The sequence below is a fragment of the Myotis yumanensis genome, unplaced genomic scaffold, assembly GCF_028538775.1.
Source record: "Myotis yumanensis isolate MYYU_CA2020_CCGP unplaced genomic scaffold, mMyoYum1.0.hap1 SCAF_7, whole genome shotgun sequence".
In the NCBI taxonomy this organism is placed as follows: Eukaryota; Metazoa; Chordata; class Mammalia; order Chiroptera; family Vespertilionidae; genus Myotis; species Myotis yumanensis.
The window spans coordinates 48,751,478-48,776,757 of NW_027223758.1; the positions used below are offsets into that span (position 1 = coordinate 48,751,478).

The 25,280-nt window shown below is 36.0% G+C and overlaps 1 protein-coding gene across 5 annotated transcripts in view; it reads left to right on the forward strand.

Moving 5' to 3' along the window:
* Positions 1-25,280, forward strand: part of CCDC102B (coiled-coil domain containing 102B) — a 148,234-nt gene that overhangs the window by 114,593 nt on the left and 8,361 nt on the right. For all 5 annotated transcript variants that reach the window (XM_070421544.1, XM_070421545.1, XM_070421543.1 and 2 more), the window contains one exon: positions 13,937-14,040. In XM_070421544.1, coding sequence (XP_070277645.1) covers positions 13,937-14,040 — 104 coding nt within the window. The remainder of the gene's footprint in view (positions 1-13,936; positions 14,041-25,280) is intronic.

Genomic DNA, 25,280 nt, shown 5'->3' on the forward strand with positions numbered 1-25,280 from the left:
TCATCTTTCTCAATATGTCATAATAATTTGACATAGCCAGTAAGTTCCATCTTAAAGTAATTTACTTAACAGGTTTTTAGAAAAATCAGCATTTCTTGGGTTTCACCTTCTTCTATACCCTTGATCTCAATCTTATTGATTTCTCTTCATGTCTCCAATTCTACATGTGGGAGTTTCTAGGGTTACCCCTTCAGTTATCTGTGCCTAGCTACACACTCATCCCAAAGGTGATATTTTCAACCTCATGGCTTTAGATGCCATTTGTATGCTGATAACTCTCAAATTCAGATCTTTAATCCTGCTCCTCTAGTTTATTCTATTGCACAGGCAAAATAGCTGAGTCATTTCTTTTACTCCTTCCTTTCTCCCTCCATATAAAATCAATCCTCACATTCATTCTTTGACTTCCATATTATTAACATGTCACAAATATGACCACTTATTTCCACCTCTCATGATTTTCAGTCTTGCTCAAGGCATTATCTTTTGTCTGTTCCACACTAATGCAGGCTGTTAATAATAGGGGAGCCTGGGGACACTCAGAGTATATGAGAATTCTTTCCTTTCCCTTCAATATTTATGTAAACCTAAACTGCTATAGAAAATAGTCTGTTAAAAATCCCTTAACTTTCTATGTGCTACCAGTCCATTAAATTTGTAGTCAATTAAAAATCTGTTATAGTATTTAATTTTAGTACCTATACTACCAAGATGCATTTACTTTTAAGTACTAAGTATACAAAATTAAATGCTTTGCAGTGGTTCTCAACCTTCCTAATGCCGCAACCCTTTAATACAGTTCCTCATGTTGTGGTGACACCCAACCATAAAATTATTTTCATTGCTACTTCATAACTGTAATTTTGCTACTGGTATGAATTGTAATGTAAATATCTGATATGCAGGATGTATTTAGGCGACCCCTGTGAAAGGGTCGTTCAACCCCCAAAGGGGTCGCGACCCACAGCTTGAGAACGCTGCTTTATAGCATATTGTCTATTAGAAGAATACAGTCTTCTTTGAAAAAACCTCAACTTAAAAAATATTCAAAGGGGGAACTATAATTGCATTTCTAAGTTTAGGTATATGGTTAGTAGGGTTATCTGATGAAAGTTGAATAACAGGTGGCTGTTCGTGATAGCAATTCTTCATAAAATTCCCCGAATATCAAAGAGAGTGAACAAGTAGCTTTTAACAATGCAACATTTCTTTGATGTGTACAGTTTTTTTTTATGAGAATTTCCTTTGTATTATATAAAATATCCATGGTTATCTCAATATAAAATATTTTAAGATGTTAATAGAGTTTATTACCCAAATTAAGAAAAATAAGAACTTCAAGGAGTTGCATAATCATTATTTTACCCATGTAGAAAGTCTTATGCTGGCCAATCTGCATGGAAAGTATTCACTCAATGGCCTAGGTATGGAGAGCAAAATTGGAGTATTGTTTTAAAATTATTATCCTGTTGGACTGCCAGTAGCATTCAGGAATTTTTCCAACCCACTTCCCACTTTATTCATTCATATGCATTTAAGGCACGTTTGTTTGCTTTCATTCATTCATTTATCTAATAGTGCTTTGTGCCGTATTAGTGAAAGAAAACTCTAAAACTATTTACAGTTAGTCTGAAATGAACTGAATAGCAACATTCCAAGCTGGGATCTTTGGAAGCATATATTATGTAGCCATCTGAATTACAGGCCTTATGCTCTACTGATTGGATGATGTGCTTCCCATTTAAATGTAACTTATATGCAAGGAGGTATGGGTCAGACATGTTGTACTGTTTCTAGAAACTTTAAGTCAAAGTAAACCAATCATGTTAGGAGTTCATCCAGCATGGAATGTACTCTGTTGGGAAAACATTCTTTAAATCAGCTGTTCTCAACTCTGAAGGTCCCAGAGAACCCTTCTGGAGGCCTGTGAGATCTAAATTACTTTCATAATAACTTAAATATTTTCGGGCCATTTTCACTGCATTGACTTTGTATTAATATGCAAAATAAATGGCAGATGAAATGTTCAGTTGGTTCCAATGACTCAGATCGTAGGCCGCAGTTAGGTTCAAAGAAGGGTGCAAAGACAGTGTTAAATTTTGGAATCTGAATCTTGCTCTACTGAAACAATGCTTACTACCCTTTCATCAGTTTTTACACATGCAGAGCAAGAATTGGATTTCTGTTTTAAGGAATGTGCTTTAAATATCGGTTATCTGTCTTTATGCCATCAGCACTAATGAGTCCCCTTTGGCCTTTGTAATATCATGAACACTATGACTGGAAGTGCTGTGTTGGCATTAAAATAAACTGAAAGTGTGCCAGCATTAATCTACTTACTCTTTACTGGGAGAGATGTTTTCTTTATATTTCAGTACTGCATAAATCTTGTAAATCATGACTACATTTCCATTTACTATTCCTGTTATTTAAACTAGCTTAACTTGATAATAGGGAGAACCCTAAGGTGATTATAAAGTTATTTTTTAGTAGGAAATAATGTAAAATAAAATTTAAATATTTTCACTATATTTTAAACACTTGTTTAATGTACCAGTTAACCCCTTTTTTCTCATATTAAGCAATTCAGCTACTGCTGTACATGTTGGTTATTTCTGATAACAATAATCAAAATTATTGAGAGGAAATTAAAGTTTCTTAGTGGAGATCTTGAAACATATGGCTAATTGGACCAGCTATGAAATACTACAAATATTACAGTAGACAATGCAGGAAGTTTGGAACTCAGAAGCTTAAATATAATTCAACAAATAATGAAGGACCTATTTTTAGAAACATTGTACTTTCAGAATTCTTTCTCTTTGTTTGAATCTTCCATAAGAATGTGGCCAAAAACCATCTATAGGTTATGCAGGCAAAAGTCCATACACTAATCAGTGTGTATCTTTTCTTTAAATGAAAGAGTATATATTTTATTATAAGGTTTTCCATTTGAAATTTCTTCATTAAAATAAGTATTTAGTTTGTTTTGTCTTATATTCTATCTCAGGAAAGAGACCCATAGAAATGCTTTTAGGTGCCTATGAACCAAAAATCTTTATTCAGGAAAGAGAAGGTACCAGATAAGTAATGTCCCTGCATATGTTTTGTCACTAGGCAAATTGAAACCCAGATAAATATTTGTATTGTAGAGCAAAACGTTTCTTCTTTATATCATATATTGTTCCTCTTATTGTCCTTTTTAGAGGTTCTCTTCTAAACTAAAAAAATAAAAAGAATATCCTATATAATAAAAGGCTAATATGCAAATAGAACAAACGGCAGAACAACTGAACAGCTGGTTGCTATGATGTGTGCAGAATATGGCGGGCATTGGCCACAGCAGGATGGTGGAGCAGGTGAGCCGGGGTGCCAGACCAAGGAGGGGCACCAGTCTCTGTCATCAGGGTGAGCCTCTGGTGGTTACTAAAAATTCTTTGCTCCAGCATGCCACGGTCCCACCTGCTGCTTGCACCTGCTGCCAGTGCCCAGCGCCATCAGCAGGTGCGAGCAGTGGCTGCCAGCCCTGATTGCCCCTGAGGGCTTCTCCACTTCCTCCTGCTCCTGAGGTGCAATCGGGGCAGCAGCTGCGACTTGCATCTGCTGATGGTGTTGGACCCAATCACTCTGTGCTGTCAGTGGATGTGAGCAGCGGCGGCGGTAGGAGCAGGGCTGCAGGCCGACAGGGGACCGGGGGCTGGGCGGGGGTGCAAAGGATGGGCCGAGACCCACCCCTGTGCCTACTGCAGCCTCGCAGCCCACAGTTCCTTTCAAGGTGCACAAATTCGTGCAACGGGCCCCTAGTTCAATTATAATATCCTCCCTTTCCTCTGTGAAAAAATTAAGCATTGGTTCTTTAACTTATAAGTCAGTCAAAATTACCAGTTTTCCTTTTACATAATTTGTATTTCTTACTGTATTGCTTCTTGTATTCTGCTGCTTTATAAAATACCTTTTTCTGTTTCTTTTCTACTTTATTTTGAAAGAAAAAATTTCTTCTTTGGGATACCTAATGACACCTTGAGCCTCAATTGTAATCAATTAACCGAGAATATTTACTGTTTTTTAATTATTCAATTTGTTCCTTTTTTTGGATATTAGTCATGTGGCTCTTAATAAAAATGCTATTTCTGCTTCCATGTTTTGTGGAAGCAGATTTATGACTCACTAGATTGTCACCTCTGTAGATGGACTAGGGTGTGACAGGCCCTGTCTTGATAACTGTGCTAAATGGTTAGAATACAGAGCAATAAGGAGTTTCCAAATCATGTTATCATCAATAGAATAGAGTAGTTTTGTACTGACTTCTCCTGTTCCTAATGCTTAAATTCCTTTAAGAGAATTTTATATTTTTAATCTATTTTCATTTTTGCTGGTTTTTCTATAATTTCTTTTTTTTTTTGGTGAAAACAATGAGCAGTAACTGGATTTTTATACTTGTATTCAACAATAGTTGGAGAATAAGCCTTGTGGTTCATGACATGTGATAACAGATTGAAATTTGGGACACAAATGGCAATTTCATTTCTTTCATTGAGTTTCATGATGCTGGAATTCATTCCAATATCCAAAGGCAAGGAGGCACAGAGCCCAGAGCTCTCCCAAAGCTTCCTTCTGAAAGCAGACATCTGTTGTGTGTTAACTGAGCAAAATAAAATAGAGGAGGAAGGATTGTTTGTTCTTGCGTCTTTATTAGTGCTCCAGTTTCTCAGAGAAGAGAGTGGGAAGTACATATATCATATGATGATCAAATACAAGTGTTGTCATGAAAATTAATATTTGATAGTTCTTTGTCTTCCTTTGATGTGAGACAAGCTATTGTTATTCTCTGTGCAAACGTTTACTTTAGCATATTACTCAGGTCAATGAAACTTAAAGTCAGTTTTAACAAAGACTCACATCAAAACCCTTGGGAGACATTGGTTACAAATTAAATATCCTTACCTTTTGGTCACACATCTTGATATAAAGAGATGTCCTATTGTTGTCTTTACTTTAGGTAAAATTAACACCAATTAAGTGTTCCTTATCAAGATGCCACACCATCAACATCTGTAATATTGCTGCCCACATGATCCAGTGGAACCCTTGAGTGTTCTCTCAGCTACAGATTTGCTACATGATATCATTGCTCTGATTCTGCAGTTGCTATGGTACCCTGAACAAATTCTCAGTATTGGTCCCTCAAGGCACAAATTAAGAGTCTGCAGCATTGTAGGATGTCAAGTGCTTAACTTCCACTGGTCATGATGCTAATTTGAGTTCTTGAAAAGAAAAGCAGCTCTTAAACTGGAATAAACTGTTTAATAGAATGCTTTTTATATAAAAATCATATAACATTATCTTGGTTAATAGATGTACTAAGGTATCATTGTGCATTTATCTATCAAATTCTTAAAGAATATGTATGTTTATTATATAGAGATAAAACATACTATATAGAGATAAAACAATGAAATATTCTAGATTCTAGTAGTGCAATTATTTAAGATAACATTAAGAACTTTGGAATCACTGGATTTATTCACCTGACTTAATTCTACAGTATCTACAAAAGAATTCGCTTTGATTTGGCTTAATAATATAAATATTATAGCAACTGAAATGCCTGCCATACTTTATTTACTTGAACAGCTTTTTGAGATCTCATTCACATATAATAAATTTCACCCATTCAAAGTATTAAATTTAATTCTGTGTTTTTTAAATAAAATCATAGAGCTGTGCAATAATTACTAAAATCTAATTTTAAAACATTTTCATAATCCCCAAAAGAAATTACATACCTACTAAAGACCTGATGCACGAAATCCATGCAAGAGTAGGCCCTCACAGCCCCTGCTTCGTCTGGAAGGTCATCTGGAGGGTCATTCCACTGTCCAGCTGTTTGGTTGATTTGCATATTATGCTTTTATTATTATAGGTTTGCAGTCATGCCCCATCCTCCCTTTACCCTCGGCATTTGACAAGCATTAATCTACTTCCTCTCTCTATGGAGCTACTTATTTTGGACATTTCATAGAAATAGAATCATAGAATCTATGGCCCTTTGTGATGGCTACTTTCACTTAGTATCAGGTTTAAGAGTTATCCTCTATCGTAGCATGAATCAACACTTCATTCTTTTTATGGTCAATTAACATACCATTGAATGGCTATACCACATTTTTTCTTCAGCTGGTTGTATTTGGGGTATTTCATTTTTTTTTGGCAATTACAAATAATACTGATGAACATTCATATATGAATTTTTTGTGTAGATGTATATAAGGGCCACCAAACTATTTTCTAAAGTGGCTGCAGCATTTTATAATCTCACAAGCAATGTTTAGAGGTTCTAGTTTCTCCACATTTTCACCAATACTTGTTAGAGTCCATCTTTTTTAATTATATCATCCTTATGGGGGTGAAGTGGTATCTCATTGCAGTTTTGACTTGAATTTCCCTAATGACTTAAAGTGTTGGTCATGTTTTCATGTACTAATTGGCCATTTTTACACATTCTTGGCAGAAATATATATTCAGATCCTTTGCCTATTTTTAATTGAGGTATTTTTTGAGTTGTCCTGCATAGAAATCCCCTTTCAGATACATGATTTGCAAATATTTTTCTCATTATGTAGACTGTCCTTTCAGCTTCTTGACAGTTGTATGTATTTGGAGCATAAAACTTTAAAAATGACTTAGAGGAAATCTAATTTGTTTATTTCTTCTGTTGCTTGTATGTCAAAACATTGCTTATTTCAAAATCAGGAAGATTTACTCCTGTATTTTCCTCTAAGAGTTTTATAGTTTTAGCTCTTATGTATAGATTTCTGATCCATTTTGAGTTGATTTTTATTAATGAGGTTTGAGGTAGGGATTTCACTTCAATCATGGCTTGTGGGTATCTAGTTGCCCCAAGATTATTTGTGAAAAAAGGTTATCCTTTTCCCATTGGAATATATTGGCATCCATGTCACAATCCAGTTGACCATAAATGTAATAGTTTCTTCCTGGACTCTGGACACAATTTTATTCCATTGGCCTAAATATCTGTTCTTCTGCCAGTAAAACATTGTCCTGATTACTGTTTTTAGTAAGCATTGAAATTAGGAAGTGTCAGTTCTCTCAATATATGTTTTATAATGTTTTCATACTTTTTTTTTGCCAGTTTGGCTCAGTAGTTAGTCATTGGCCTGTGGACCGAAGGGTTAAGGGCATGTACCTGGGTTGCAGACTCCTCCTGGGCCCAGGTTGGGGTGCATGCAGGAGGCAACCAACCAATGTGTCTCTCCCTCTCTCTAAAAATCAATGGCAAAATGTCCTCAGATGAGGATTCAAAAAAAAAAAAAAAGAATGTTGAGCTCTACCACAGATTTACCAACATGTGTTCCCCAAAGAGAAAACAACACTAAACCTAAAACACAGCCATTGGGAAAATTATTCTGGTTTCTGGTTACAAAGATGACAATAAAATCTTTGGGGGAATTATTGCTTCAGATCATTGGGAATGAAATTTAGAGCAAACTGTCTCCAGGTTTCCAAAAATGGGAATCTCTGAAATCTGAACCTGTATCATTCTTTATAGAATTACCGAGTCAAACCAATTTACTTATAATCAAACCTATCTTTCGCTGTTAAGAGTTTAATGTGCTGATTGAGTTGTCCAGGTGACATATACTCATTATTTTCAGTAATTATTTTCGTTAACCCTACTTTGCTAAGTTAGCTCATTAGAAAAGTTAGTTTATACACTTCAAAGGTCAATAAATTATTTCAGTAATTCATGTATCCATTGCTAGCTTCTTTGACATTTCTTAATTGTCCAGTAAAACTACTTACTTTAAATGTAAGTACTTGTGTTTCAGTGGTGGGCACACAGTGCAATATACAGATCTCGTATCATAGAAATCTACATCTGAAACCTATATTATCCTATTAACCAATGTCACCCCAATACATTTAATAAAAAAAGAAAGTATCAAATAGAAATTTAATAGCTAGTTTAACAAAAGCATGCAAGTCAATGACATATGTATAAAAGAGGCCAGTATGGACACTAATAAAAAATAATTCTGGTAAATCACAACTACAAGACCACAGAACATTTATATTCTGTTAAGATAAGATCACATTTTAATTTGTACTACCTTAGTCATAATTACTTGGAGTCACTGAATTTAAATCATCCAATAATTTCTATGTAAGTAGTAAATAAGATATTATAAATAATTATTACATTGGAAAATAATAGGATCATGTAACACAAACTATATACTTTGCCTTTTGAAATTTTGCTACCACTTTCCATCACCAAGAATTTTTAGCAAAATGTGCCTGTTAACTTTGCTGAATTTTTTTTCCAGGGAAAGAGTACATTTTGGTGTAATCTTTGATATAATTGTTTAGAATATTTCAGTTCCAATTGTAAGTATTTTCCAAAAGCTAGTCTTAATTATTTGAAGTTGGCCAGCTGTCATATGTACTCATTTCTTTCAAAGGCTCTGTGTCACGTGAGTCGGGTTGAGGGAATTTGTGAACAGGAAACTTACTGAATTTGTGCCATCATTCCTCATTAGCTTAATCACATCCCAAGCTGGACAGATTAGAAAGACACCGAGTGTGGATGCCCTGGAGCAGAATCAGAGCAGATTGGCCAGAAGAACTTGCCAGAACACCTGATGCTCAACATGTCACTTCAGTTTCTGGGACAGAAATTGGTCCTGTTCATCTGCTAATGGAAAGATGTGTCAAAACTGATTATCAACGGTTTCCAGTTAGATTTCGATACAGATTTGTAATACAAATCACTTGGGATTTATGTGCTGCTTTTTACAACGTCTAACAGGCTTTTCTAGTCTTGTTTTCCTTATTTTTTCTTTTGTTTTGAAAATGTCTATAATTTTAGAGAGAGGGGAATGGAGAGAGAGAAATACATCAATTTGTTGTTCCACTTATTATGCATTCATTGGTTGCTTCTTGTTTGGGCCCTGACCGTGAGTCAAACCTGCAACCTTGGCATATCAGGTGACACTCTAACCAACTGAGCTACTCTGCCAGGGCATTATTTTTCTTATTGTTTCAATGACAGAAATTAATATTTTCCAGGAATTGCAGCTGCAGTCTTTTTAGCTGAAGTCATTGCCTCTATATCACCAAAGCTTACAACTATAGCTTGGACCTTGTTATACTGCCAGATTGATCAGATTATAGATATGGCAATATATATTTTTTTGAATCATAGGTTTTTGGGAATCTACTCACATTTTTGCCAGACTGCCTGGGGTCTTACCAGAGTAGTAATAGTAATAAAGCAGTTATTTGTACTTACCGTAAATATTGAGCTGGATTTACCTGACATAAAAATGTTTTAGGATACTACTGATAGAGAACTTTAAAAATTACACCCTACTTTCTTGGCAAAAACTGTTAACAAAAGTGGAAGGACATTTGTTACTTTAGCCTAGCTGGCATCCACTTATTTAAAAAAACAAACATGCAAGCAGTATTGCAAGCATGTGAAATCTATACATGAATTAAATGTAAATCCCTTAAGCATGAGCTTTCATTCCAGTGGCAAAAGACCAAGACAATTCATATATAAATCATGTAACTCTTAGAAAGAAAACATCAGCATTCTTGCTTTGGGTGCCATTTACATTATTAAATATGGTGCTTGGCCTCAGATTTAAGTACATGAAAGATGTGAAAGAAAATTAATCACTTAGATATCTGGTGAGAGCTAGAGACAGAAAATGACCACTAAAATTTAGTTGGATGAATTGATAAAAGTAAGCAGCTGGTATACTGGGGTACTTAAGGAAAGCTCCATCCTTCTGGCCAGGGTTCCTGTGTTTTCTACTCAGAGTGTTACAAGGACTGGCTGCATCAGTATCACTTAGGACCCTGGGGAAATGCAAAAGTCTTGCGCCACACCAGCAGCATTATTTGCACCTTGGACACTTTTTATTGCACCTATTTCTTACTATAAACTTTACAAAGTCATGCCACAGATTTGGAAAAATCAACAGCTTGAAATTTCCACCAGTATTTCGGTATTATTTTTAAAAATAATTTTGCATAAGAGATGTTATGCACTACTCACAATGTTGTAAGGATTCTCCTTAAATAACATTTTAATGTCTCCAGAATGTTCCATCAGAGTGATGGACTATAATTAAATAATAGTTGTAGTAACCATTCAGGTCAATTCGACTTTGTCATGATCATACTAAAAATAATTGTACAGGAAGAGCTTATATGTGTCTCTGGTATTTTTTCAGATATTTCAATACATGATGAATAAAAGACCATGAATGTTAATTACTTGTGATATATACATCTCTACTCCACTTTTGACCTTAATAAAATAACATCTACTTATTTTAAGTATTATACTCTATTCAAACTATAATGTATTTCATATAGTTCAACCAAAATATTCATTAAATATGTAATAGTACCTGTCCGTGATGAAGCTTTCCAAATAGTCATCATATATCCCATATAGTGTTCATATATTAAAATCCATAATGATAGAATTGAAGCTGAAACATCATAAATTGAAGAAAAAGTGTAAAAGACACTGTTATTCATAATTAGATTCTGTAGGAACAGTACTTGGAACTAACACTGTCATACCAAATAAATATCTACTTGAAAAACCCACTTAAGAAAGAAGAAATATAAAAGTTTTTGAAGTAAATCAAATAAAATGGAGTGTGAAATTTCTAATAAATTATACTTCATTGAGAGACTTCAGGAATGACTTACAAAATGTAAAATGTACCATGTTCATAGACAAAAAAAAAATTTCAAAATGGTATCAAATGTACTTAAGTTACAGAATGAAATTCCAAGCTAAATACAAATAGGGTTGTTCATGGGATTTAGTAAGCTATTTTTTAAATTATGAAGAATCAAGAATATTCTCGATATTTCTGAGGAAAAGAGCTGCTGGGAAAATCCTGTGTCAAATCAGGATTTACAATGAAGGCTCTAGGAATTCAGTGTAAAAGATCAAATATTAATCCCCACAGTAGAACATATAAGCAGACTTTATAGAAGAAACTTTATACATGGAATATATAAAATTTTAATATGACAGATTGATATGTCAGATCAATAGGGGAATAACTTATTCAATATATGTTCCTATTAAAATGTGTGTCTATATAAAAAAATAAAATTGGTATCTACCTCATATATAAAAATTAACTGCAGCCTGATTCAGGACTTAAGTGACAAATGGAAAACTATTAAATTTTAGTTGAAAATACAGATTATTTCTCTGAACTTAGATTAGGGAAGTATTTTTAACATTATTAAATACATCCCAACTATAAGATAAACTATTGATAAATTTTATTTAATAAAATAAGCATTCAAAGAGCTCTTAAATAAGTATAAAAATAAGTTATGAATTTCATATATACTTGGTGAAGATATTTGGAACACATAATTGACCAAAGATTAGTATCAAGTTTGTAACATTAACATGGACAAAAATTTTTTTAAAAGGAAAGCTCCTAGAAGAATGAGCAGAAGACCTAAATAGGCACAAAAGAAAAACACTAGGCCAATAAAAATGTAGAGGTATCAAAAACCATTATTAATTAGGGATTGGCCAGAGTTTTAATATCTCACAACATTGAGTGTTGGCAAAGCTGTGCTCAAACAGATCCCCTCTAATTGTCTTTGGGAGGCAAATTAGTGGAGAATTTTGGGCATTACCTTGTAAAATTAAACATCAACGAAGGATAACCTGGCAATTGTCCTCCTAGGTGTATCTCAAGAGAACACTTTGCATCAAGATACATATGCAAGAATGTTCAGAGCAGCATAAGGCTGCAAACAATCTTAATACTCATGGACAGGAGGGTGGCATGATATCCTGGCTTATTCATGCAATATTATAATGTAGTAGAGGCCCGATGCATGAAGATTTGTACAAGAATAGACCTTCCTTCCTCTGGCTGCTGGCACTGCCTTTGCTCCAGCCAGAGCCACCTTTCTGCCTTTGCTCCCCATTGCTCCAGCCGGGAGCTGCGTTTCCACCTTCGTTCCAGCCAGTAGCCGCCTTCCGCCTTCCCATGCTGCACAGAGGCCTGGAGTGGCCAGGGAGGAACGCCTGCGTCGTCCCCATGGCAACAACGCAAGCGTCCTGGCCTGGCTGCTGCCATCTTTGTGGCATCTATTTGCATATTCCCTCCTTATTGGGCGCTGCCATCTTTGTTGCAAAGGGATGGTCAGTTTGCATATTCCATCTTTATTAGATAGGATAACAGACAACAAACTACATTGAGATGCCAATATAGATGTCTTAGCAATCAAATTTAAATAGCAAGTGTCAGAAGATTACATATAGTATGATACCCACAATACCCATTTTTTATGTTTAAGTAAAAAGACACATAAAAAACAATACATTTAAAAATATATATTTGCCCCAATATACTATACTATAAATATATACACATACCAACACACTTGGAATATACTAGGCGTATCGGTTAATAATGGAGGATTTTGTAATCAAAGAAAACATGATAATTTCTAGAGAAACATCAAAAGTGCTTTATTCAAAGTAATGTCCATCACCAGCTACACATTTCCCCATCTTTCGGGTAATCTGTGGATACCGTCCCAGATGGTGCATTATCATTAAGCAAAATTACTTTGCCATGTCTTCTGGCACATTTTGGTCATTTCACAATCAAAGAGTGGTTCAAATTGATTATTTGTTTTCGGTAGCAATCAGTATTAATGGTTTCACCTGCTTTTAGAAGCTCCTAATACACCACACCTTCCTGATCCCACCAAACGCAGAGCATTGTCTTCTTTCTGAAGAGATTTGGCCTTGCAATCGATGTTGATGCTTGACCTGGATCAACCCATAATTTTGTGCATTTGGGATTCTCAAAATAAATCCACTTTTCATCGCCAGTCACAATTCGATGCAAAAAAGACTTTCTTTCATGCTGTTGAAGCAACATTTTACTGATGACTTTTCGGTTTTCCATTTGTCTTTCGTTCAGTTGGTGTGGCATCCATTTTCCTTCCTTTAAGATCTTTCCCATTGCTTGTAAACCATCGGACATTGTTTTCTGAGCAACATTTAATCTTTCTGCAAGTTGTTTTTGAGTTTGACACGCAACTTCATCCAATAATGCTTGTAATTGTTGGTCTTCAAACTTTTTTGGACGTTTTTTGTCTTTCACCTCAAAATCATCACTTTTAAAGTGCTTAAACCAGCGTTCACAAGTATCTTGAGATGGAGCATGTTCACCATAAGCTTCCCAAAGTATACAATAACTTTTGCTTCAAAATAAAGTAATGAATTAATACTTTCCACAAATGCTCTTTTTTTGGCACAGAATTTGACATGTGTAAGCATAAAAATATCTATGATGTTAACACCTTCAGCAAATTTGACATATGAAGTTTTGAAGCTTGTTGTTAATAGAACAAAATAGCATACATATCAAATCACATATATATCAACATATGTGTAACTCCAACTATTGAAAAAAATCCGCATTATTAACTGGTATACCTAGTATATACAGATGGATAAACACACATATGCTATGCTTAAATATGTATCAACACACACATAAATACATATGTATATTAACACGATATGTTCTCAAAATCATGAGAATAATAAGCACAAGTTTTGAGACAGTGACTCAGGAAGAGGAGCAATGGGGTGCGGGGGAGGCAGTGCCTGGATAGAAAAGGTTTCAAATATTATAGAGTTCGTGTAGATGTTTATTTTATTATTGAATATATGCATTCATTATATTATTGAAAAATAAATGCATATTTTCATCTATTCATGCATACATACAAAAGAAACTTATGCATGATACTGTACCTGCAAAAAATTGAGAAATTCTTTTAAAAACAAGTTCTATCATTTTAAGTCAAGCATTTTCTACTTTGCTTTCAGCTTGATGATGTCCTGAATCAGATCCGTAAGCTCCAGAAATCTCTGGATGAACAGAAAGAAGTCAATGAAAACTTGGAAACTGAACTCAGGCACTTACAGAACAGGTAATTATTTCACAAAATGTGTTCAATTCAAGTTTAGGACCTTAGAGAAGAAACTCTTGGTATCTTTTTAAAAAATCCTTCTCTTAAATATCAATAACACTATTTTCATTAACTAGAACTATTAATGAAAGAGGTTTACAATCAATACCTGAATCAACAGCCATCTAGCTCTTACTATTTTTTGTAATAGATGTTGAATATCATAGTAAAGACAATTTGAATATTCAAAAACAACTCCAGTTCTAAAAGTTATAGACTTTCTGAAAGGCAGTAGGAGCTTCCAGAATAAATTACACAGAAAACAGAATTATAATATCTGCAAGAAAAATTAACTTGTAAGCCATACAGTTTGCTGGGTAGTTGATAAAAGAATCAGTGTGTTAAGTAAAAGTAATGGTTTGAGTAACTGATAGATTTGTGTACATGTGTGTTTTATCTAAGTGATTGAGGTGACATTGAGAAATGTTTTCACCCTAGAGAGGTAACAATGAATGTGGTATAATTCTTGATACAAAGCAAACGTGGGCAGCGGTGTCAAACAATATGATTTATATTATAAGGAAACTGAAAGGACAAGGCAAGATTTGCACTCAAATTTATACAAATATTCTCAGGAAAGTAAGAGATTGCCTGTGATTGAAGCTTAGATAAAGCCACAAGCAGTCTAGACAATGAAGAGGGCTTTTGACTTTTTTCTGGGTAGACATTTGCAGTAAAACCACAGAAAAGCCCACAGCATTGGACAGTAGTATCTCGGTATAAATCAGGCTGAAGTAAAGCTGTGATTTCCCTCTGAGTTAAATGAACAAAGCCAACTATAAAATTGTACTTAGAGGAATAGTTCTTGAAGATCTTTGGATATAGTGTGGAATACTGCTTCTTATTTAAGTTTAGATTTTAAGATAAAGAAATTTACATTAGAAAGGCACTATATAAACTTACGTCTAGCTATTTGCAAGTGGAGCCAACTTGTAAAATTTAATTCAGTTAAAAATATACCTGGTCTTCCTCAACACCCCCCTCCCCATTAATTAGTGGGAGAAATGAAAACCTGCTAATTGATTAATGAATAAAGCTTACTTTATACGAGAAATAAACTTGTCTCTTTCTAAAAGGCTCATCATTCACTGAGCCTTTCCTATTGCCCCTGTTTCTTTCTCTGACTTGGAGGAAGGTCTGAAGAGTAGGAATCAGAAGACTGGGGGCAAATAGACCAGCTGCTGGCCTTTCACTCGTCTCTGAGTGTGCACTGCTGAATGCGTTTGCTAGTCTGTATGGTAATGCCTAGTCTATGTTCCGATGATGAAATGTGAACTCGCTTATTATTGCTTGATATTCCTTTTGCTGAACTGGATCCATCTTGGCTGTTTCCAATGGAGCCTCAGTTGTTTCCCATCCCCTCCCCTACAAAGCAACTGACTGAGGGATACACCCAGCTAGAACCTTCAGTGTGGACCCTGGGAGGGGCTCTCCTCTAAGCCACAAAAGAGAACTGAGATCAGCATTGAGAAGCTAAATGCACCTTCCTCTACCTAATCATGCTTCTTTGCTTTTCGGTGGCTATGCCACACGTTGGTGTGGGGCAGTGAAATGCATCTTCCTCCCAAGATACCAAATACAGGTGAAAAACAAGTCTCTCCTTGTATCTAGCCTTCAATACCTGACTTGCCCATCTCTAGACATAAAGGGGACCCACAAAAGACCCTGAATAGTCAAATCAACTTTGAGAAAAGAGGAACAAAGTTGGAGTTATCACACTACCTGATAGAAAACTATACTGCAAGGCTATAGTAATCAAAACAGCATGGTACTAGCATAAAAGCAGACATAAATCAAGGGAACAGAATAGAGTCCACTAATAAACCCTCATTTATATGGTCAATTAAACTATGACAAAGGAGGCAAGAATATACAATGGGATAAAGACAGTCTCTTTAATAAATGGTGTTGAGAAAACTGGGCAGATACATAGAAAAAAATGAAAAGTTTCTTACATCATATACAAAAGTAAACTCAAAATTGATTAGACTAAAATGAAAAGTCCAAAACCATAAAACTCCTAGAAGAAAACATAGGCAGTAAACTCTTTGACATCACTTATAGCAGTGTTTTTTGGATATGTCTCCATAGGCAAGGGAAACAAAAGAAAAAAAAAAAAAAAGGTACAACATCACTAAAAAGTTTTCACACAGTGAAGGAAACCAACAAAAGGAAAAGACAAACTACTGACTGAAAGAACATATTTGCCAGTAATACATCTGAAAAGGTGTTATTATTCAAAATATATAATGAAATCATACAACTTAATACCAAAAAGACAAACAATCTAGTTAAAAATTGGGCAGAGGACCTGAACAGACATTCTCCAAAATAGATGCACAAATGGCCAATAGACATATGAAAAGATGCTCAACATTACTGATCATCAGGGAACTTATAGTTTATATTGAATCTAAAAAAATATTGCAATAGGGAAATAGAATATTTTATGTAAAATGTGAAGCAATATATACAGGAAATAATTTGCCTTTGGTTATTCTCATGTTTTTATGAGATGACTTTTACGGAGGTTAAAAAAATATATTCAGGAAAGAAGCTGTGTTAGACAGTGGATTTTAAATCAGGCTGTTGAAAATATTGGTCTTGTCTCCACATCTCAAGAGGAACTGTTGCACAGACTTTGAAGATGAGTGCAGAGCTAACATATGCATTGTGCACATTGCATTTTGCAAAGGCCTTCCTTCGGTGCCCTGGCCTGGCCCTAGCTTATTTCTAGGAACAGAAATGGGATTGAGATGGGAAACAAAATAATCTCTAAAGCATTCTTGCCTTGGTTGGTGCACAGCTCTCCTCACTGTGGATGAACTTTGGGCACATCACAGCAGATGGAGTGGAAAGCTTGAGAATGGTTATTTTTTATGTTTTTATCTTTTAACAGATCCATTTCCAAATCATTGCCTATTTTTATTTATTTCCATATTTGTCTCTGTGCCCATAATATCCTTCATACTACTTTTATTACTCGGTAAATTAATTCCAAATGAACAATGGTATGTGATAAACTAATTGGGAGTGAATTCCTACTTAGGCATAGCCTTGTCATCTTGGAATTTCTATTTTCCAACATTCCTAAAATCCTTGCCTTTATATTTTGTGCTTAAATACCTGATATGCCACTCAAAATTTAATAAAATAACATTCATAGTAAAAAATTTTAGTCCTTCAGTTTTAATTGAAGCTTTTTCTTGTTTTATTTAAAATTACCTTTGTGTTTTATAGGTGCCATATTTTTAGAGCTCTGCAGATATTGAGTAAATACTTATTTTTATTCTGATTTTTTTCTTGTTTCTTCCCAATTACAATGTTCTTGTTTGTTGGTTTCAACCTTTACTATTCTCATTCTCTGGCTTCACACGGGATGGGTAAATGCTCTCGGGTGAACTTCAGCTTTCTCTGAGACTGTCATCTCTTGCTTCATTTCTAGGCCATGATTTCTACTGGGATTGTGGGAAACTATTTTCTTCTTCTCAGAAGCTTTGGCTCCCAAACAGCCTCAGAATTCAGCAGTGTTTTGGGAAAGCTGGCCTTCAGGTCTTGAATTTGTCATTCCAGTTCCCTGTGGTCCCTGAAGTAGAGCTCATTTCCTCTCCCAGCCCCACCCAAACAGCGGTCTGTGCCTGTGTCAAGCCATCATAGAACTGGCGTCTTCTCCAGGAAAATCATAGAAAATGACTGGTGGCCATCAGCTCACATCCAAATGGTTCTCTCATCTCTGCAGTTTTAGTCCATCTAGTTCTGTTGCACCTACATGTTTCAAAAATATGATATTGCAATTTGGCCATTTATTTTCTAGTGGTTGGCAGTAGCCTTGTCCTGAGGTAGGCTATTTTTTCTTATTTTGAAGCAGAGGTCCCATCAATTGAATTTAAAATTATATGATGCCACTTTTTTTTTTAAAGTTACAAAATGTGGTTTTCATATTCTGATTTCATCCTCATAGGATTATTCGGTCTACTGATCTAAGTAGGAGTGTGAAATGTCATTTTGGATTTTTTTTTGTTCCCTTAGTAGCTATTCATTGGGAGATATTAGAGTCCCTCAGCTGTAGAAAACCAGATGGTTGTGGAATACTCAACAGTTGCTGCTGCAACCGTGTATTGTGTAGCAGATACTGGAAAGTTCTTAAACTGGTGAGTGGCAGGGGGAAAGCTCTCTGCTCTTGGTCCCTATCTACTCAAGTTCTATCTCTCTCCCCACCATGGAGACTTCGAGCCAGGCAACCGACCAACACCATGCCCTTAAATTCTCCAGATGCTCAGGATCAGTAGGGCATTTTTGGAATAAAGGCCACAGTGAGGCACACACCGTTTCCGTAAGGCATTCACAGGTGGCTGAGCTAGGACCTGTTAGGGGAACCAACATCCCCCCACAAAGCAGGACTGCATCTTTTCCCATAAAATCTGCCCCGTCCATCAACATGTGGTCACTCCCTGGTTATCACTCCAATGATTCTGATAGAAATTAAAATATGAGAAGCCATCTTGGAGTCTCCCATGTGTGCCCACAATGCTATATTAATTATTACAGAGATGGGGCCTGAGGAGGAGGAGAGCAGAAGTAGGGTAGGGTCCAGGGGCAGCAGAGGGTCTGTGCTCAAACTGCCCTCTTCCATATTTCCAGATTCTCTCCTGGGCCTCTTTTATACAGAATATAAATGGGTGTTACTTTGAGTCAATCTCAGAGTTTTGTCTTTGAGAAAAGGGCTTAAAATATTTAAAAAAGTGTCATAAATAAAAAATTAGGAAGCTTTCTATTCTTCCTTGCCTGCATATGTTCGATGTTGTCTGTTCTTTGTTCTCCTCTAAGGCTTACACTGTGCAGGGCTTACTGCTTCCAGTTTCTCCTCTACAACTCGCTTTGGGAGCTTAAAACTGATTTTGTTCCTACTAAGAGTCATTTCAGTTATTTTTAAATTGTTGAATGTCTTAATGGCATCTCTGTAATTAAGGTTAGGAATACAATTACATTTTAAATATCCCACAGATGAAGAATTGTTCATCTTTATATTTGCCTTTGTTCTTCCTGCCCTTCTAGAAATACACAAGTAAAAGTTGGAGATAAAAATGCATAATTTTAAGTAAATTTTGTTTTATCCTGACTTTGTTGATAATTGTCAATGCTTTAGATTTCAATCAGTGATTAATAATTTTTGATGGTTATAAATGGTCAACCCACACCACAATTTCCATATTATTAAATTCCTAAATGGATGACACCATTGAGGGGGGAGGGTAGTTCTTGAGTACATTTAAACTTCTAGTAAGGGTCATAATCCCAGCTCATATTTATTAATTTATATAGTGAGAATTAGACTCAGATTAGTATTTTTTTTACCATACAAATTTTTTATTGAATGTATTGGGGTGACACTGTTTTGCAAAGCCATAATGAAACCTGTGTGCAGTTGAAAGCATCATCTGCACACTGCGTCGTGCACCCACAAGCAAAATCTCATTCCACCCTCTTCACCCCCAGTGCCGTATATTCTCTCCAAGCATTTTAAACATTTAGTTTTCCCCCCTTTGAATTATGAAAGAGCTTTTCAAGTTTGTTAAATTTTTATTGCTACTAGTACTCTGATTCAAGACAACTTTAAAATCTATTTTATGGGCTTTCTTTTATCTCTTCTATAATGCCTCATGCCTCCATCATAAAGGCCATTTCATGTTGTACCTTGTGGGAGATGCCTAACAGAATTGAACACGCATTCAATTTCAAAATTTACGTTTTTTTGGAATGTTTATTCTGACTTCCTTTCCTTTTATCATATTTTTCTGTAATCAAATATCCTTGCTGTTCATTTTCTTCCATTAACTGTTTTGATTATTTATTTAAATTTTCTTATATGAAGAGACATATATTCAGATTAAATTACCTTCATTTAATAAATTAATTTTCTAAAACTGTTGTAGAATTCATAACTTGTGGTCATAATGAAATAGAGAAAACATGACTAGCTCAAACTTACAACAGAAATGAGTTACCTTGACAATTTAGACAGTGAGTCACAGGGACTAGGAATAAGAATAAAATTTGTTCCAGCTGTTGATTTCAAGCAATGAGAACCATAGCAATTTGGCAGTTAGTCACATTTGAAATGCTCTGACACCTTCCTATTAAAATACCTATTACACATTGAAAAATCTTAAAAGTTTCAGCAGCAGTGGAAAATCATACGCTGTAATTTTTTGGTTGGGAGAGAGCATAGCATTTATGTCAGGAGACGTCAGGACCTGCCTGCCCACCTCAAGCATGATCTGGTCTTTGGTTTTCCTTCTCTCTAGTTCTGGTCCACATATTAGTATGTCCCTATTTTGTCCTACTTTAATTTCTCTTCATCCTTTATTTCAGAGGAGTGTGCATTTGGTTGGCAGCTTAAATCACTAAATGAATGGTTTCCTCTTTCCACCTTTGCTCTCTATCATTTCCTGCCAAATTCTCCCTTCTTGTTCCAACAGGAACTCTTGGCAAGGAAGAAAAAGAATATGAACTACTTCAGGATATATAGCAAAGATAATCGACTTTAGACCTATGTGTTAAAAAGGCTTTCTGCTTGGTCCGATAGTGGTATGCTTTATACCACAATTTCTCTACTATTTTGTAATCCAAGTTCAGTACTTTGTCTCACCTAGCCACAAATTTATAAATTTATGCAAAGATAGGTCACTGCTAACATGTTTCTTTATGGTCTAAAATTGTGCTGCAGTAGTTTTAGGTCATTTAAATGTCACTTGGAATATAATACAGTCAATGCCAATACAGAATGATTAATAAAACACTGTAATAAATTCTATTAAAAATACAGAAAATATGTTTAGTGGGCAAAATAATTGCTAGTTCCTAAAACTTTCCTTGTGGCTTCTACAGAGGATTACATAATCAGATTTGCATTACTAAGAATATTAAGTGTTCTCTAAAAATGAGCTGACCCACTCTCTCTTCTACTCAGTCTCCAGTATTGAAAATTAAATTCTCGAACATGACTAGGTAACAGAAATATAATGAGCCAGATATTAGCCATGTAAAAAAAGAAATTGATGAAAATAACTGTAATAATATAGTATATTTAGTCCAACATATTATCAATATGCAATAAATATAAAAAATGAGATAAGCAAATAAATGGAAAGATATTCTATGTGCATGAATTAGACAAAATAATTGTTAAAATATCCATATAACCCAAAGCAAGCTACAGATTCAATGCAACTCGTGTCAAAATTCTAGTAGCATTTTTCACACAAATAGAAAAAACAAACCCTAAAATTTTTAGTAATCATAAAAGGCTCTGAATAGCCAACAAATATGCAATTACATATTCTCTGATTTTAAACTATATTACAAAGCTATTGTAATTAAAACAGTATGGTGTTGGCAAAAAAAGACACACAGATCAATGGAACAGAAATAAACCCACACATATATGGTCAATTAATTTAAAACAAAGGAACCAAAAATGTGTAATGAGAAAAAATGTCTCTTTAATAAATAGTGTTGGGAAAACTGGACCTGCAAAAGAATGAAAAGAGACCACTAAAATGAACTCAAAATGACTGAAAGGTTGGAATATAATTCCTAAAACCATAAAACTAGGAGAAAATATAGGTAGTAACTCCTAGACATTGGTCTTGATGATATTTAGGATCTTATTTCTAAAGCAAAGGCAACAATAGCAAAAATAAAGAAGCGTGGCTACATCAAACTAAAAATTTTCTGCACAGCAAAAAGTATCATCAACAAAAGAAAAGCCAACCTACTACTAAATGGAAAAATATTTGAAAGTCTTATATATAATAAGGCTTTAATATCCAAAATATGTAAAGTGAATATATAACTCAATAGCAAAAATATTCTAAACAATCCAACTTAAAAATGGGCAGAAGATCTGAATAGACAATTTTCCAAAGAAGACATACAGATGGCCAACAGACACATGAAAAGATGCTGAACATAACTAATCTTCAGGAAAAATGCAAATCAAAACCAGAATGAGCTATCACCTCACACTAGTTAGAATGGTAATTATCAAGAGGACAATAAATAAATTTCAGTGAGAATGTGGGAAAAAGGGGAACCCTTACACAATATTGGTGAGAATGTAAATTGGTGCAGCCACTATGGAAAAAGAGTACCAACAATCCTCAAAAATTTAAAGTACAGTAGAACTACCATATGATCCAGCAATTTTATTTCTGGGTATTTATCCAAAGGAACAAAACACTAATTTGAAAAGATATCTGCCACCCCATGTTCACGGCAGCATTATTGACAATGGCCAAGACAGGGAAAACCTAAATGCATATTGATGGATGACGGGATAAATATAAATATTTAGCCACAAAAAAATAAAATCTTGCCTTTTGTAAAGACATGGATGAACTTTAAGGGCATTTTGCTATGTGAAATAAGTCAGAGAAGACAAATATCATATGATGTCACTTACATGTGGACTTTAAAAAAAAAAAAGACAAGCTCATGGTTGCCAGAGGAAGGGGATGGTTAGTTGAGGGTGGGTGAAATGGGTGAAGGGGATCAAAAAGTACCAACTTCCACTTATAAAGGGAATAAGTCCTGGGGATGTGATGTGCAGCATGGTGACTATAGTTAATAATGCTATGTTGTATACCTGAAAGCTGCTAACAGAGAAAATCTTAAAAGTTCTCATCACAAGAAAAAAATAAATTTTTATAACTGTGTATGATGACAGATGTGAACTAGATTGTGGTGATCACTATGCAATATATACAAATATTGAACTATCTGTATACTGCACTGTATACTCACTACCCAAAGTCTAGTCTCCTTCTGTCATCATATATGTTCCTTTATTATTATCACTAGAGGCCTGATGCATGGATTCGTGCACCAGTGGGGTCACTTGGCCTGGCCTCTGGGGATCGGGCTGAAACCAGCTTTCTGACATCCTCGGAGCAGTCCCGGATTGCAAGAGGGTGGTTCTCGGGTGATGCACCCGGAATCAGTCTCCCTCCTCTCTGGTTCTGGGTGCATCACCTGAGAACCACAGCTGCCAAGTCACCGCAGCTCAGCAGCTCCTGTGTTGAGCGTCTGCTCCCTGGTGGTCATTGTGCATCATAGCTACTGGTCACATGGTCACTTAGGCATATGCATATATATATATCTACACTAATAAAAGAGAAACATGGTAATTGGCGTACAACCGCTACCCTTCCCATTGGCTAATCAGCGTATCCTTATGCAAATTAACTGTCAGCCAAGATGGTGGCTGGCATCCATGCACTGAAGTGAGCAGGGAGGCTTGCTTCCTCCAGGAACTGCAGACTCCAACGTTCCCCGCCTCACTTGCCGGACTCTCAACTGCAACTCTAAGCAACTATTACTATGTTGCAAATAAGAAGCTAAACAAAACCGGCTTTCAGTCAGCCCCGGACCGCAACATTGTATCCATGTTTTTAGCAGCAAGGCCTCAGAGCTAAAGCTGGCCCAGAATAAAAAAAAAAAAAAAAAGAAAAGAAAACAAGGAGCTGTTGGAAGCTTTTAGTCAACTGCCAGGGGGAAAACAGCCCTCAGCCCCTCAGCCAGCCTGGCCAGGCACCCCAGTGGGGACCCCCACCCTGATCCAGGACACCCTTCAGGGCAAACCAGCTGGCCCCCATCCATGCACCAGGCCTCTATTCTATATAGTAAAACGGTAATATGCCTCCCGGCACTGGGATCAGTGGAGCAGCAAGGCTCCCGGCACTGGGATCAGCATGACAGGGGGCAGCGCCCAAACCCCCTGATCAGCCCTGCTCTGTGCCTGATACGGGGGGAGCTCCCCAATCCCCCGATTGCCCTGCGACTCTGTGTGTGACAGGGTGCAGCGCACCAACCCCCTGATCGGCCCTGCTCTGTGTGTGACAGGGTGAGGCGCCCCAACCCCCTGATCGGCCCTGCTCTGTGCGTGACAGGGGGTGGCACCGCAACCTCCCCATTGACCCTGACTTGAGTGTGACAGGGGGCGGTGCCCCAACCCCCCAATCAGTCTACCCTGAGCGTGACTGAGGGTGGCATTGCATCCTCCCGATCTGCCCTGCTCTGTGCATGACGGGGCAGCGCCCCAGCTCCCCAATCGGCCCTGCTCTGAGCCTGACCAGGGGCTGCACTTAGGGATTGGGCCTGCCCTCTGCCACCCGGGAGCAGGCCTAAGCCAGCAGGTCGTTATCTCCCGAGGGGTCCCAGACTGTGAGAGGGCACAGGCCGGGCTGGGGGACCCCCCTCACCCCCCAAGTGCACAAATTTTTGTGCACCGGGCCTCTAGTATATATATATAATATTGGCTTTGCCTGGACCACTTAAAATGGTCATTTTCTACATCAAGCCACAAGTTAAAAATATCCACCATTGTTCTCCTATGCTTTGTCTTTAGTGCCCACCCTCTAAAATTTGAGCATGTAAATCAATTCTCAGATTACTTATATGGGAAAATATCACTCATAACAGTGTTCTGTTTTGTCATTACTAGTGACTTTCTGGAATGTCTATTTTCTGAATAAGAGAAATATATTATGTGGAAAAGCAATTTATGCATGTTAATAGCACTTTACATTGTTTACAAATCTTAAATGCCAAATTTGCATTTAAATTTGAGTGACTCAAATTTAAGCAAATTCAGTAAGTTATACTATGAATCATCCATTTTAGAAATACCTTAAAATTTCTGATTTGCAAGGAAATATGCCATCTTTTGTGGATTAATATTATTGGTGCATCCCTCTTAAAAATCTCCATCATTCTGTGGATTTTCAATCATTAGAGGCATTTGTGAAATAGTATCTCCTGAAAATTCTTCTCTGTACAAAGAATATTATCAAATTTATTTCCTAATTTTTAATCAAAGCTATATAAGCACATATTTTATAGAATCAACTATTCCTAGAACGTTTGTTGACATAAACAGCATTTCCTACTATTGGCATATCACTTGCTTCTTTTCATCCAAGCTCTAACTGATATGGTTTTCACCTCCACTGTTTACATTATTTATTGACTCCCTGCTATAGAAGATAATTTGCTGGTAATTCACTCTTTCTTCTTCACCAGGCATGTACATTTTCTTCCCTGAATATCACACCCTCCTCTCAATACAGTTTCACTAAAAATTTGTTTATTTCAATAACCAGGGTTTAGATTACTATGACTATATAGTAAGGCAGACTTGA